This window comes from Poecile atricapillus, chromosome 16, assembly GCF_030490865.1.
Source record: "Poecile atricapillus isolate bPoeAtr1 chromosome 16, bPoeAtr1.hap1, whole genome shotgun sequence".
Classification (NCBI taxonomy): Eukaryota; Metazoa; Chordata; class Aves; order Passeriformes; family Paridae; genus Poecile; species Poecile atricapillus.
Window position 1 is genome coordinate 2,156,469 of NC_081264.1, and position 15,931 is coordinate 2,172,399.

The 15,931-nt window shown below is 54.9% G+C and overlaps 1 protein-coding gene across 11 annotated transcripts in view; it reads left to right on the forward strand.

Annotated features, from left to right (window-relative positions):
- The window catches only part of NCOR2 (nuclear receptor corepressor 2), a 227,268-nt gene that overhangs the window by 189,964 nt on the left and 21,373 nt on the right, over window positions 1-15,931 (forward strand). For all 11 annotated transcript variants that reach the window (XM_058851341.1, XM_058851345.1, XM_058851346.1 and 8 more), the window contains exons 21-28: window positions 4,186-4,306; window positions 5,215-5,452; window positions 9,983-10,138; window positions 10,339-10,478; window positions 10,560-10,665; window positions 11,339-11,443; window positions 12,294-12,397; window positions 14,728-14,878. In XM_058851341.1, coding sequence (XP_058707324.1) covers window positions 4,186-4,306; window positions 5,215-5,452; window positions 9,983-10,138; window positions 10,339-10,478; window positions 10,560-10,665; window positions 11,339-11,443; window positions 12,294-12,397; window positions 14,728-14,878 — 1,121 coding nt within the window. The remainder of the gene's footprint in view (window positions 1-4,185; window positions 4,307-5,214; window positions 5,453-9,982; window positions 10,139-10,338; window positions 10,479-10,559; window positions 10,666-11,338; window positions 11,444-12,293; window positions 12,398-14,727; window positions 14,879-15,931) is intronic.

The following is a 15,931-nucleotide window of genomic DNA, read 5'->3' on the forward strand; positions in this document are numbered from 1 at the left end:
TGTCACGGTGCCCATGGGTGCCTTTGTGAGCTCCTCCTTGGGAATATCACTGCTCAGGCGCGCCCACAGGCTAAGGGACTTCCCAGCTGTGTCCCCGTGTGCCCCCAGCCCTTTGGCCATTGCTTCCAAAGGGGCTGTGACACAACAAGCAGTGTGATGTCCCAACGTACGGGTGCTTCTGGGACACGGCCGTGGGCAGATGTTGGTGCCACTGCATCTGCTGGTGGCAGCTGCCCATGTGGGTGACGCAATGGAGCGGGATGTGCTCTCAGGGACAGTGGCATTGTGCTGGTTTGCCAGCATCCGGGGTTGGGAACGTTTTCCATCTGAATTGGCATTGGCAGGAGAAAAGTCACGTCAGGGATGTGTTTCCACTGCAAGAGTGGGAGAGTTGCTCCTTTGGCAGAGATGTTGCTCAGATATGTAGAGGCAAATTATCCATCCTGGCTGTAAAGGCAGAAGAATGTGGTCTGTGTGAGATTTCCTGGGGCCATGCCAGTGGGTCTTCACCTGAGCCTCTGTGGTCCCAAGCCCTCCACCCACCCCTAGGCCTGGCAGCCAGGAGCGCCTCAGACCCTTCACAGATGGCTCTTGGGACAGGGAGGAGGAACAGTGGCCTCCTCCTTGGAGAGACATCTTGCTCCCCTCCCAGCTTCTCCCACAGGGCCCTCCCCACCCAAGAGCCTGACAGATGGAGAGAGGTTTTTCCCTTTTTAAAGAACACATATGAATACACACATCTTTGTAGCACTGAGTTTTATGCTGGCTCCTGGGCCAGGTAGGACTCCTGTGTACACCCTGCCTTTGTGTGTAGGGGCAGCAGTCCCTCCTTGGCTCAGAGCTGGGCAGGGACTGAAGGCTGGCATCCCACGTGCTGCATCCAGTGCCCTGCAAGCCTTCTGTGAGCTCTTGTGTGGAGCGCTGTGGCTGGGGTTATTGAAAAAGCAACTGAGCAAAGTGGTGGGATGAAGTCAGAGGGAGATGTTGTGCATCCCACCACTCCAAATGGCCTCTGTGCTTCCCCTGTGATCGATGCAGGAGCCAGTGGAGGAGCGCTGCTGGTGTGGGAGCATCCTCTGGGGTCCAGCCCCTCGCTGCCAAGTAGCTGGAACAGCGCTGGCGGTGCCAAGGGGTGGTGTGGGTGCCGCTGGCCCCGGCCCCGTGGCTGAGGCCTCTTGGCTGCAGTGCTCCTCTCCAGCAATGGCCAGAGTCCAGCACCACCCCTCCCCACCCTCCCCTGCTTCCCAGACAGGAGAAAATCTCCCAGTAAGGGAGAGTGAGGCCAGCAGGGCTGTCCTCCTCCAGTTTAACATTAACTCGACCGAAAGCAGGGCAGCAGCGGCTTGTACCGACTCCTCAGCAGCAAAGGAGCAAGTCGTCTTGGGAACGACTTTTCCATCGCGGCTCCTCGCTGAGTCAGCGCCTATCTCGCTTGTCAAACAGTTACCAGCTTCCAGGAATATTAAACATTAAACAGGCGTCCCGCAGCTCCCGGGCCACTCCTCTTACCCGGTGTGGCGATGAGGCGCGGGCGATAGCAGAGCCTGCTGGCATGGGAGGGCTGCAGCTGACGCTGGCATCGGGCGCTTCCCAGCCCAGAAGCACCCACGGGGTTGATCCTCAGCTGGCTCGGAGCTTTTGGCGGCGCCGCGCTCCCGGTGGGGACTCGGTGCCCTTCCCAGCCGTAGCTTTGCTGCCTTGCCTCCCCTGTGGGCCGAGGGCTGCCGGCCCGCGGGCGTTGGCGCAGCCCCGCTGCCGCAGCGTGACTCGCGCTGAGCGGGACCGGGCTGCCGCGATGCCGCGTGAGCCTCCCCGTCACCGCATCACCCGATGCTCGCCCACCCACCCAGCGCCAGCGGGGCGTGGGTGCTCTTCCCTGAGCTTGTGAAAGCATCAAGCTGTCCCCGGCATCTCCCAGAAGAGGACAGAGGGTGGCTGGGGTGTCCCCGCGGTGAGAAAGGAAAGGGTTCACGGTAGGGGCAGCCTTTTTTTGGTCCTCCTGCAGTTCACACTAGCAAAGACATGTCCAGGATTGAGGAGGCACAGCCTTAACTCATCCAAGCTGAAGGAGGCAGCTGGTTGTCTGTGGTTCCATGCAGCGAGTGCTGCAGGAGGGCTGCTGCAAGCACAGCCAAGATGTGGTTCAGCAGGAGGTCACGCCAGATGGGGACAAGTGAGGGAGGCCACACGCAGCTACCACTGCTGACCTGCAGCATGGTGAGGAGACACCTGCACCGACCAGCTCAGTGCTGCACGTCCCATTGCTGGCTCAGCTCGGAGTGCAGGGACTCTGCCAGGCCAGGGCAGTGTTGGAGCCATGTCTCTGGCTTGGGGGATCCCATTGTGGGGGTCTGGTAGCCACTGCCTTCACTCAGCTACTATGCAGTCGTGTTTGGCTGGGCTGTGTATCAGTGTGTTGGATCATCTGGAAGTTAAATTAGTCCCCATCTGTCTCCGTGGCAGAAGGAGAAAGAGTACAGGAAATGCAGCGTCATGGTCATCCCCAAAGCTTTGTGCCTGGGAGGGCACATTTCCACACTGCTGAGGCTCAGCTGTGACTCCTTCCTGCTCTCTTTTCCCATCCTTCTCAGTGCCATCAGCCATCCTAAGGCACTGGTCCTTGGGTTTGGGAGGTGCTGGGTTGGCAGCAGGTGGATAAGAGACGCCAAGAATTGTTCATATGGTGATTTCCAGAGCAAAGCACCCAACAGACATCCCATTGTCTGGCGCAAGATCTGCTGGGAGGGACGTAAGTAATTAGGCAATTTGCATATTGATGAATTTAATACTGACTTTGGCTTCCGAAGCATCAGGATCCTGGAGGGCTTCAGGAAACCTGAAGATCTTGAGGGTGCTTAAAGGGACTTTAAAAGGGTGCTTAAATGTACCTCTTCAAGCACCACCGAGTGCACGAAGCAGCTGCTGGGGTGGCAGTTCCACAGCTCAGCATGAAGGTCTCAGAGACAAGTGCTGGGTGCCCTTGTCCCCAGCCCTGTGTCTCAGCAGATTTTGAGGCATTACACCCTTCCAGGAGGGTGGCTTCACAGCACCCATGTGGCTCCACAGGCCGACATCATTGGGATTATTTAGGGAAGAGTTCAAATTTGCTGTCCCTTGGCTGGTTTGCCCTGGGTGCCTAACCCTGGTCTCAGTGTGGATGTGGGTCTCTTCCCCTCTGATGCCAGGCCCTGTGCAGGGTGAGGGCTGGGGCAGTCCCAGCACCATCATGAGTTTATTCCCCGCACATGGCCCCGCCACGCTTGTTTATTCATCCAAGGGTGAGCATGGAATGACCTTGAAATTTATAGGCTGAAGAGAGCACTGAAATAACAGCTAAAATAAACAAATCAAGCTGTAAAGCTTGAAAACTATGAACTGGCTTCAACAAATTGGAGTCAGGAGGGAGAGAAAGCAGAGATGGCCTGGACAGATGTGGTCCCTGAGGTCTCAGCATAAGCTCAGGAGCTGGACACGCTGAGGGTTTGACCCATGGGCTTTGCCTCCATCCCACCCTGTTTTGGTGGCACCGTGGGGATGTTCCCCTCGTTTGCACAGGGGCTCTGCATGGCTGGCTGAGTGTCTACCAGGCAGTTTAAACAGCCAAGGGGAAGAGCAAGTGGTGAGGGTGCAGGGCTGCACAGCTGCTGAGCTGCTGAGTACCAAATCCCATCCAAATCCAGCCTCTAGTCTTCCAAGTGACCCAAGGGCCTGAGTTGCCTGCACATTGTGGCTTGCCCTGGCTTTAGCACCTTGATAAAAGACAGTCCTTGAAGACGAGCATCAAGCTGATCCCCAGCCATGGGTGAGCCCTACATGTGAGCTCTGGAGGGTAGCATGATGTCCAAATGAAATCCGAACTGGTTCCCTCCCTCCATTATACCCAGCTCTGGAGTCCTTTTCCTCAGGTTTATTCTGGACAGCAGCAGATTTGCTAGAAATAGCGTGGGGATGAGGAAAAGTAGGCTCAAGAGTCACTTGAGCCAGACATAAGGGTCTTCTTTAAACATGTAGTCCCATGGGGGTTGTCTTTGAGCCCCGATTCCCAGCAGTGAGCAGCAGTCAACACACTCCTCTCTGATGCAGAGGATGTCCTCTGGTTTTGGCAGCACAAAGCAGGGATGCAGGGTGTGGGGGAGCCCTGGGCCATGGAGCCTGTGTGTGGCTGACGCTGTGTTTTGGTTCCAGGTTGCTGTCCCCCCGGCCCAGCCTGCTCAACACCGCCAGCGACGCCAGGCTCAACTCCTCGCCGCAGAAGCCGCTGGACCTGAAGCAGCTGAAGCAGAGAGCTGCTGCCATCCCTCCCATTGTGAGTACCCTGCTGGAGAGGGCTGGGACTGGGAGCACAGCCTGTGCCTCGTGCACGCTCTCCCCCTGGGCTCCGTGGTGTGCGTCAGGATTGCAGGGATGTGCTCATCCCTGGGGATGGCCTCTGGTCCACAGAGAGCTGTGCCTGGGCGGTGCGAGCCCCCGGCCAGGCAAGGTGCTCCCTGTGCAGAGCGTGTTCCCAGCTGCTGGAGCAGCTCTGCCAGCAGCATTTGGATGTCTCTTGAGCTCTTTTATCAGAAAATCGTGGGAGGTCTGGACAGAAAAAGCTTCTCACTGCCACATGACTGCTGCCTCCCATTGCTTTAAAAAGAAAGAGTGCACCTTCCCAGCCCTGCACTTCATCTCGTGCTTGATGGATATCACCTTCCTCACCCAGGAGCTTTGCTTGGTCCCCCTTTTTGACCACCCAGTAGCCATGTATTGAAAGTACTGATACAGTGGCTTGGGCTGTGAGGAGAAGCATCCTGGTATCTCCAGGGTCAGCACTGGAGGAGCAGCGACACAGGGTGGGCAGGGAGAAAATCCCTGCTTTGGGGTTTGCATGCTCAGGGAGGATCCATTCCTGATGCTCTTCCAGTTTCACATACTGCAGCTTAAGATGTGGCTGCTGTAATGTAACTTCTGGCAAAAGCTACAAGCACGTAGCTGTAGATTAGAGGTTTTGAACAAGTCTGACTCTTTCCTGTAGTATCACCAGCACAGGTACTCCTTGTCATGGGCATTTTTAATCTCCTGTGGCTAGTGAGCTTTGAAGCACTGTTTGGTCTCTGCTAAGACTTGCCATGATAGTGTGGGACAGGGGCTTCTCATAACTCCTGATGTCCTCAAGATTGTTACGGTTGTCAGCAGCACGTGAGGAATGTCACCAATTCTTTTACTGCTTTGCAGATTTCTGAAGGTTTCTCAGAGGGGGTGTTGCAGAGCGGAAGCGCGAAGCCTCAGGTGCCTCCCCACGCCTTGGCTCTCTACCAGCAGCAGATCACAAAAGCCCACGAGTCTGCCCGCGAGGACATGCCCCCGAGCAAGCTCTCACAGTCCCAGCAGCAGCAGGCAGAGAAGGAGCAGCAGCAGCCCAGCAGCAGTCCCAGGGGGAAGAGCCGGAGCCCCAGTGTTGGTGAAAAGGAAGGTAGGGCTGCGTGCGTGTCGGTGCGTTTGTCCGGGCTGTGCAGCTGTACGCAGCCAGCAGCTTTCCCCCTCTTAGGTGAAAGCTTGTTTCGACCCCTGAAAGCTCTATAATAGCATCTTGAGGCAGGATGAGAGAGGCAGGACTAATTTCCCATGTTCATTAGGCAGTACATGATGTCTCGTTGAGCCCACAGCAAACACCGGGCAGTGTGGAGCGCTGAGGAGGTGAAGATTGCCTTTATTAGCGTCTGCCATTCACCAGAGAGCAGAGGGGCCTGGAGGCATGCCAAGGCTCTGGGTACAATGGCTCTTTTCTACCTTGCTGGCTTTCTATAAAGAATGCTTTTAATGCACAGTGGGGACCATTATTTCATTTAAAATCAATGCTAATACTGTGACTCGGAGTCCAAAGGTTCCTGTAAAGATTCCCAGTGCTTTCTCCCCGGAATAGCTCTGATGTGGTTTGGCTGCCTAATGAGCAATTCAGAGGTTCCCACCATAGAGCATCTGAAACATTATTAGCTTGAGCACCTGGGGATCAAGGTTAAGGAGAGAGGACGGGAAGTCCTGATGAGACCATCCTCTAAATGTGTTTTTAATCTGAGTGTTAGAGTCTGTTCCAGTTCAGAGTGTGTCCCTGCCCCCCATAGCCAGCCTGTGGCTCGGTTGAGGAAGATGAGAGGCTTTCACCAATGGCACAGTCAGGAGCAGGGAAGTTGGACTTGGATGGGTGCAATGTCCACCAGTGCTGGATGCTGCGCAGGAATGGGTGCAGCTGCAAAAATCACCTGCTTGTGCATGGAAGAGGAGGATGGATAAGACTGAACTGAGGAGGCACTGGACTTGGGCTGTGATCTTTGCTGGAAAATCACTGCACTAGTTCACCCTGCAGCAGCCAGGATTGTAGCAGCCTGCTCTGCAGTGTCCAGGCCAGGTAGTTATTCCTCAATCTGTCATGCCCCTCTGGACGGAAGGATGTGCTCACAAAAAGAGTCGGTTGCTGGCACTTGGCCACCACAATTTTTTCAAACAATAAATAGCACCATGTGTGCATCACACCTGAATGTTTTGCATAAAAGCAAGGAAGGTGAAAGCTCACCTTGCAAGAAAGGGAGTTTCCCCTAAGCTGAGGTGTTGCCACCCGTGAAGTCCCATTTCCAGTTGATCTTATCCCACTGTGCTCCTGTTTGCTGCCCAGGTGGAACAGTTCCCCTCCAGCTCTTCCCCCACCAGTGGCAGGTAATCAGGTTTGATCTCCTGTGCTGTAATCCTGTGCAGATTTGATGCTGCACTGCTCAGCTTCCTTGTGAGCTGGGTGCCACTGGCAGCACTCCAGCCCGGAGCTCTGCATCACCCATGTCCCAGTGCTGCAGCTCCAGCTTCCTCCTGGCCACAGGAGGGTGAAGAGGTGAGGCAGATTAGTGGGTATGAGGTACAAGGCAGGGTTTAAGGGTTGAAGTCACCCACTCCACTCTGTGGTCTGCTGGCACCATTTTCAAGTACAAGGATCTGTTATCCAGGTGGATCTTTTGTTGCTTTGTTCTCTGCAAAGCACTTTATGAAGCACTTTATTCTCTCCTCTGTACAGCTCTGAATCTTTCATGTTAATGAAAGTAATTATGCCTCCCTACATCCCTGCAAACATCTCAGCAGGTCTTGGGCTCCAGCTGTGTGCTCTCCAAGCCCTGTGTGGATGTGCATCTGTGCTGGGTGCCACAGTGGGGCTGGAATGCATGTGGACCCCAGGGAGATACAGGCTGGTCTCCCCTGTTCATGATGGGAATGCATCTCTCTTTTAAAAAGGAGCAGGTTTGTGATGAGTTATATCAAGGGGAGAAATGAACTCCCCCAGAGCCCTGGTTTCAGTACAAGTATGGACTCAGGCACCATCTCAGTTCTGTCTCTGCCTCTTGGAACACGTCCTGGCTGTGGGTCAGGGCTTAGAAGGGAGATAGCCAGATAGTCCTGGCAAGTCTGTGTGCATCCCTTCCCTGCTTTCCAAGGCATCCCAGTGAAGTGGCAAGCATCCAGACTGCAGACATCGTGCTGCCACATGGCTCGGAGTTACCAGGGAGAGTCCAGCACAGCCTGCAGAGCCCTCTGGAGAGCAGCCCTGTGTCACCTCTCAGCAAGGGGCTGGCTCCACCAGAGCAGGTACTCCTGTTCCTCCCTGGCTTGATAAGAGAGCTTGAACTCCAGCAACCGCTCCGGAGATTAACATCCTTCACACCGCTCTGGATCCGCTTCAAAGCCACGTCTTGCACACATCCTGGCCGAGGCGTTGGCTGCCTCGCAGCCGCTGGCTGGGGCTGTATCGCCTTGGAGGGTGGCCAGCCAGCCATACCTTCCTGAGCACTGCCCTGCCTTCCCTGCCTTCCAAGAGGAGCTGCAAATCACAGGGCTGGGCAGAGGCAGGCAGCCCTGCCTGGATCTCACCGACAGGCAGACGGATCCCTTTCCCCAGTGCCGAGTTGCCGTCGGGCATATCTTTGGTTATCGCTGGGCGGTTGGAGCGCCAGCAGCGTGTTGTGTGCTGATTTAGTTGTGTTTCATTTGGCCTTTGTAGGCAGTGGGGAGCCAAGAGCATTAATTTGGATGACGGATCATATAAACTCTGACTCCTTCGCTCCCATTCCAGGGACTTGATAAACGGTAATAGGAACTCTCTCTTCCCCGTGTAAGTGCTATTTTATCAAAAGCTGGCTGAGTTATAGCCACCCTCTAATGTGGGGGCAATTAGGAACTGGCCACATTTCACAGGCTGGAGAGGCTCGCAGGGGAGGGGATGGCTCCCACGGGGAGGGGAGGAGGATGAGGCTCTCCAAGAACCATCCAGGGTGCACATAGCCTTGGCTGACAGTGTCTTGGTGTCAGGGAGTGTCTTCAGCTGGGAGTTCCCAGCACTGTTTGCCCCCACACGAGCAGAGCTGAATGGGGCCGAGCTGAAGGGGAGCAGATCAGGGAGTGTGGATGTGCCAGAGACTCTCCATCAGTGAGGAGGGTGTGCCTGGACTCCCCTCTGTTGTCAGGATGAAGGGATCCTACATGGGGACAGAAGAGGCCACAGCCAAGGTCTGGTCCCAGCAGGCTGCAGAGGTGTGAGTGCCTGCACACCTCTGTGTGCCCAGAATGGATTTCTTCTCTCACTGAGGCGAACAAGAATAATCTCCCAGCTTCTGAGTACACTGAGCATTAATAACGATAATGTAGTAAAGCCTCATTAAATTGGGCCTCTGATAATCTACTTGCCCTATTATTAGGCTTAGCAGGATTCAGCATCTATTTTTATCAAAAATTGATGGTTAAAGGCTGGGTTCATTTGTGATTGCTATTGTTTACTGCCCAATTTCTAATTTCTGGTCAATGTGAACATTACACAGGTGGATCTGGGGAGGAAGGGCAGTGCAAAATTAAGTGTTTATTGATTACAATCCAATCCTACCAAACCTGCCTCTAATCCATCCAGAAAAGGCTGTCTCATCTGTCTGCTTAGCCAAGCATGAGGATGCACTTGGCATAGAGCTGGTGCAGATCAAGCCTCTCTTTTTCTCAGCATCTTTCAGCACATGGCAGGGTTTAGGTGTCCCCAGCACAGCTCCTCCATAATTAAGCTCTTCTTGGCCTCCCATCAGCCTTTTTATAGCCAGGATGAACCCAGCCTGGTATCCAGGATGCCCTGAATCCCAGGTAATTTTGGGAAGCTTTCCTGCCTCCAGCCTGTGCCTCACAGAGGACCAGTGAGCCTCCCTCATTTCCCTCATCTGGTTGTTCCACAGAGCCCATATCCATCTTTGTTTTCCTTTGACAGTCTCGAGCAGTGTGCTTGTCCCAGGTGTTCAGAGAACATCAGTGTGTTATTCCCTTGCTGTCCAAGAAACTGATGCCATTATTTCTGGCCCCTTCCCACACCCACAAATGGTTTATAGCCAGGAGATAGCCTTTAAGAGCAGCTGAGCTTTCATGTCCCTACGTGAGGATGAGCCTGTTCCTGTAGTGATGGCCTGGGGCCCCCCACAGTGTAGTCACCAGTGAGCTGGTGCCCTCTGGATGTCTCCCATGCACCAGAGGGATGCCAACGTTGATGCTTCTTGGCTTTTACCTCAGGGAAGGATTTGGCAGCATCATCATTAATCCTCCAGCCTTGCCATGCCGGGAGTTCACTCATGGCCAAGTCCTGGCAAGGAGCTGGGCTCAGCAGCCAGCTGCATGCCAAATGCCATCTCTCCTGGGTGAGGTGATGGCACCAGGTCCACGGAGCTTCCTGCAGGCAGTGAGCACCAGCAGTCACCGACACAGACGTCCCACCACACTTGAAATCTTAGTGAAATAAATGCTGTCAAATCCAGGCAGTGACACTGAGCTTTTTCCTTTTAGCTTAATTGGGGAGTTCAGCCCTCATCACCTCATGGCCAAGTTGGACTGAATTGAAGCCATCTCCTGTGCTTGGAGCTGGCTCTTGCTTCCCTGCCCATGCTCACAGGGACCCCATGCTGGCCACTGACCACGCTGTTTCTTTCTGTGTCCTTTGCAGAAAAGTCCGTGCATTTCTCAGCCATTGCAGAGGCTCAGAAGCTGAGTGCCGAGTCGATGGCTGCCTCCTGCTGGCCCCCTGTTCTGTCCTACCCCCGGGATGTGATCAAAACTTCTCCCCAGGCGGAGCCCCACTTGTTCCAGTATAACCCACCAGGCAAGTAAAACCCACTGGCTGCGTGGCTTGTGCCCTCCCCTGCCTGACGTGGGAGCGAGCACAGAGGCTGTGCTTACAGCCAGTGTCACAGGTTGGGCTATTCCAAGCTCCCAGGGTGGTCAGGTGTGTCTCCCCACTCTGGCTGGGGCAGGTGTAGGGATGTGGTTTGTCACACAGTGACGTTTGTGTTCTCCTCACAGGACACCCCATCCCACTAAACCTGCATGAGAGCTCTCGCTCAGGGCTGCAGAGACTAGCCAGCATCTCCAACCCTCCTCCCCTCATCTCCTCCACCAAGCACCCCTCTGTGCTGGAGAGATCCGTCGGATCCATTTCCCAGGTAGGTTATTGATAGGTGTGAGCAGTGGGGATGCCTCGCAGGGACCATCAGTTGCTCCTGACCTCTCCTCTTGCCCCACAGGGAATGCCCATCCAGCTCCACACACCCTACAGCCCCGAGCACGCCAAGGTCCCCGTTGGTTCCATCACCATGGGCCTGCCACTAACCATGGATCCCAAGAAACTGGGTAAGGAACTGGGAGACGAGTTGTTTCTCACGTGCTCTGAGAGCAGGAGGGAGCGAGCCTGCCAGAAGCGTGGGGGAAAGGAGGAGCACGGGGCACAGCAAGGGAGAACAGAGAGAACTGCTAAGAGGATGAAAGGATTAGTCCATCAGGGGAGCAGAGACACAGGGAGCTAAATTTGTGCAGCATAGGAAAGCAACAACTCGGTCAGGGACGCTTCCCAGCCTATAAATACCCTCCAGCTAATACTGTGATCGAAGGAAGGAAATATATTGTTGCTCCCCAGGCTGGTAGGATAAAGAGTAAATGGCCTGAAGTGAACAAAGAAAGTGTTTAGTCTGCAGATTTGGAAGCTTTTTCTTAACAGCAGGAGGGAATGGGTGAGGGATCAAGCCTGGGGAGGAGGGATATGAGCTCTGTTTCCCCCTGTGTGTGGGTCCTGTTATAAACCAGCACAGGGATTTCAATGTCAGCTCTGGTCCCCGTGTGGGCAGTGCCAGGGCAAAGGATCTGGCTTTGCTCGATGGTGTTTGTGTATTCACCACCCTGGGGAAGCCCATCTCAAAGAGCTGGGGATGGCAAAGGTGCTGAGAAGGTGCTGCCTCTGGGCTGGCACAGCCAAGGGCTGTGGCCCCGTGTCCTGCACCTCTGCTGATACATGGTTAATGTTTTCCAGTGCCTTTTCCTGGAGTAAAGCAGGAACAACTTTCTCCTAGAAGCCAGGCCAGCCAGCCAGAAAGTCTGGTTCTGCAGCCATCCCAGGAGGGCTCCATCCTGCGGGGTGAGGACCTGGAGCGGGAGGCGCGTGCCCCAGCTGTGGGGAGGGAGGGATGCTGGCACTGCCAAGCTTGGTGAAAGCCACACTGGCTGCATCTGCCCAATGATCTCAGGTTTGACTTCTGCAATTGTGCCCAGCCATAGGGGTCTCTTTGCCCCTTTTCTCTGCCTCCACAAATTGGGGACTCAGGCATTGATTCTGGTGGAAGTTTTGTGTTCAAGGGGCACCTGGAAATCTGTTGCTTAAGACAAAGCAAGAACTGTTTAAATTACATTAATCGGTATTTTCACACTCTTCATTGTTGCTGGTGCAGCTGGACAGGGACCCTGTTTTGGTTAAATACAGCCCTCATGGGCTTCTTTCCCCATTAGCCAGACAGAAGAAAATAAATGCAAAGGTGTTGCTTTATAGTGAAAATTCTGGTTTGTGAATGCCCCCAGTAAGACAAGTCGGGAGCCTGAGTGCAGTGGGCTGGCTCCAACCCAGGACAGATCTGTGTGAATGAACTCAAGCCACCCTGAGCTGCATCTTGCCACAGATCTGCTCTGATCACATCAGGAGAGGCTGAGCCAGGCTGTGCTTTATCCCAGGCTCATAAATCTGCCTGGCACCTCCACAAAGACAGCGGGGAGCTGATAGCCTCAAAATACCTGTATTTTACCTCCTCACAGGGCTGGGTTTCTCAGGAGACTTGGTTCTGCAAGGCTTGGGATTGAGCACTGACAGCTCTTGGAGGGTATCCCCTCCAGTACCCAGAGCCTGGGTCAAACGCTGCACTTAGTAGTCTCAGCCCCTTGGGTTTTGTGCTGATCAGCAAATCCAGCCCCCAGCTCACAGGTTTTGTGTCCTACAGGTACTTCCCTCAGCTCTGCCTCGGGAGGAAGCATCACCAAAGGAACACCCACATCCAGACCCCCTCCGGAGTCGCCCATCACCTACCGAGGGTCCATCACACATGTAAGCCTCTTGTCTGCCCTGGGTGCTGGACATGGGCTCTGGGGGTTTGTGGGGCACACTGGGTGTGCAGGACAGAGCTGTGCAGCAGCTCTGGGATGCTCCCACCCCATGGAGCTCCTGGAGAGGTCTGCAAACAGCCCCCACTCGGGATGGCACCAGCAGCATCCCATGAGTGAAGACTGCAGAAGAGCAGAGCCCAACAAACCCGGCTTTGCCTTTTGTAGCTATCAAAAACAGGAGCAAAAGCAGCTGTAAATGGCCCTGGCAAAACCATCTTGCCAGGGCAGGGAAATGGAGAGGAGCAAAGGAGATGGGGGGAGGGCCCAGGCCAGGTGGAGGGGGAAGGAGGCTGTGAGGGGAGGGTGAGGGAGCGAGAGCTCCTGCCAGGGCTGAGCGTGCTGTGCTGGGGGTCCTGCCCAAGGGCTCTTCAGCAGGAAGATACTTTGGCCTTAATCTCCACCATCCATCTTCAGAAGAGCAGCTGGCAAGCGGGCGATAGTTTCTTGCAGTGTGAGTTATTGCTCATCTGGTAACAGAGCGGAGAGCATAAAAAAAAAAATATCTGCTTCCCGTGAGGATTTTATCTGGCCATCATTCAGATATTTAAAGACGTTCAGGCTCCAGTTTTTGCCTGCCTTCTTCAAGGAGGATGGCCGTGTTCACTTTGGCCCTGGGGACCTGATCCTGAATCCTGGCCCAGAGCAAAGGCTTAGCTTGCCTTGTGTGCAACAACTGCCAGGAGTGGGTGCTCAGGGGCTGTAAATAACCCATCAGAACAAACATTTGCTCCATCCTCTCAGATGCAGCAGCTGTGGGCAGCAATGGGTGGGTGTGAAGGACCTTAAGCACCATGTGCCAGTTCAGGAGATCAGCAGAGTTTGCTGAGATGCTGTTTTGCATCCAGTTAATGAATCCAGCCAGCTAATGAATCCATCCAGATTCTTTTGTTTGGCTTGGGATTAAGGTACCAAGCCCAGACCCAGGGCATTGCCTGGCGCTCCTGCTGGCCCAGCTGCCTGCATCCCTCTGCTCCTGCTGGGGAGAAGGAGCCCCCTGTTCTGGCAGGAACTGCTGGTACCAGAGATGATACTTGATCTCAGATTAGTCATCCAGTTCACAGGAAGCAGATCTTGAATATATACTCTCTGCTCTGAAGCCATCTGTCATCACTTGCTTTCACATCCCCTTGGAGCACGTCTGTGGAAGGGAGGTGACTTACCTGGGGCTGGGAGAGCCATTACCAGGGAATGGCCCAGATCCACTGCAAGGGTGAATGACCAGAGCACTGAACCCACCTTCTGGCATGTCCTGGCCTGAGGGCTTGGTGAAAAGCAGGGGTGGGGATGAATGCCTGAATGGCACAACCTGGAAGCACTGGCAGAGCTGGCAGGGGCACTGCGTCCCCAAGGCTTCCCCCCAGGCATCAGTCCCAGGGCTTGCTGGGGTTAAATGAGCTGAGTAGGCAGGTGTCAGTCAGGAGTGTCACTGACAGCATCACTGTGCGTTCCCAGAGATGGGAAAGGGGGACTGTCACCCCATGGTGGCTGTTTCCAGTTGGCACCCACCAGTGACAGTGGCAGAAGGGTGTTAATCACCAGCGACTCCTCAGGGACATCCAGCTCCGTGTGTTTTGAAGGGGATTCGGGTGGCAGGTGCTGTGAGCTGTGTCTGTCTGTGGCAAGGGAAAGGTTTCAGTTCACACTGGTGTGTGTAGGGAGTCTGCTGCTGTTCCTGATGGAGAGCTGAGGCAGGCTCTGCTCCCTGACCTGCTCCAGGACCGGTTTCGTTGTCGCCTGCCGTCTCGCCCGGGCGCGCTGCCAGCCGCCAGCTCCCGCACGCAGGCAGCTCACTGAAGGTCATGCTGCTGCCAGCAGATGTGCCTGGGTGGGCAGGACATCTCTGTGGCTCCTGTGCCAAGCTGCTGGGGAAATAGGCTGCAGGGAAAAAGCTGGTGCTGGAGCAGTGCCTGCTGTCACTAAGGCGTCTCCAGGAGAGCACCGGCCCTGTCCTCCAAACCTGGGGAGAGGGAGCAGGCCGGGTAGCTTACTCCAAAACACATGGGGTGAGAGCTGCTGCTCTGGAGGTCTGTGCTCTCCTCATCCTCTGCCTCTTCCCAGCAGCCTCACACAGATCACGTACCTTTTTACCGCTCCTCGTTATCATTCTCATCAATAATTAAGCTGCAAGTCCCTCGCTGTTGGCTGCGCCAGGAAGCGGAGGCCGGGTGTGCTCCCCGCGCTCAGCTTCCCGCGAGGAACAGCCTGTCCCCGCACGGCGTTCGCTTAATTGCTTGTGACACTGTTAAATATGGATCTTGGTGGCTTTCCAAGGGCACCCCGGCAGAAGTGCTGTACAAAGGAACCATTACCAGGATAATCGGAGAAGACAGCCCCAGCAGAGCAGAGAAGGCGAGGGAGGATGCCGTGCCCAAAGGACATGTCATCTACGAAGGGAAGAAAGGCCACGTGCTGTCCTATGAGGGTAAGTCCTAATCCTCTCTGCCTTTTTAGGGCAGATGCCAGGGGTTTGTGCCACTGTGGCCGGGACTTGGGAGCTATTTGAGGAAAGGCTGACAAAGTACAACGGGCCAGCCTCATGTCTTTGCTTCCAGTGTTTCTCTCCCTTCCCGTCCTGGTGCCCTGTGACCGTCTGTCCCAGGTGGTTGTCTTGTTTTAGAGATGGCAGGCAGGGTTGCAATGATTTTGGGAAATAGGGAAGAGGAGAGGACCAGATTGGAAGGTGTTACCTTCATCCCTAGCACCCGGTGCTGGAGGGAGACTGATTGAAAACATGAGAGAACTCCCAAACTCTCAGGCCAAGGTGGACTCACAAACCTGCAAGATGGAGGCAAGTCAGGTAGTTCAGCATAAAGGTTTATTTGGATGTCAGATTCTCACCTGTATTGACTTGGGCACTGTGAGGCTTTTCCAGCATGGGGCTGCCCTGCAGGAGTCCTCCTGGGCCCAGCCTCAGTGTCTGGTGAGTTTTGTTAGAGCTGCTGGAGGTGGTGAAGCCATTCCTGCATCCACAAGGAGCCTGTCTGGGGATGTGTTGGCTGCTGCCACAGCCCCACAGCTCGGGAACGCTTTTCCTTGGTAACTGCCAGCGGAGCCTTGCTGCATTGGTGGTACCAGCAGGTGGTCACCAGCTGCTCCTGCCTGCTCAGCCCATCACAGCACTGGCCATCAGAGCTGCTCTGCGTGTCCTGGTGCCTCCCGTTGGAGATAAGCAGATGTTGCTCTCCAGTGAGGCTGGAAACAGCTCCATTCTTGCCTTTCACCGTGTGCTGGGTCAGGCATCTCTGTTGTGGAGCTGGACTCCTGCTGGCTTGAACCTCAGGAAGAGCTGACTTAGAGATGCAGCAGCCCTGAATCCTCTTGGGGTAAAGTGCTGGTGTGTGCTTTGATGTGCACAGGGATGGCCATCCTCATGTGTCACTTCCCTTCTCAGCTGAGTTTGGAGATGACTGTGGGGCTGATCCCAGCCTCAGCTGCCTCAGTAGGTGTCTCTGGCAAGCTGCAGTGCTGCCTGAGC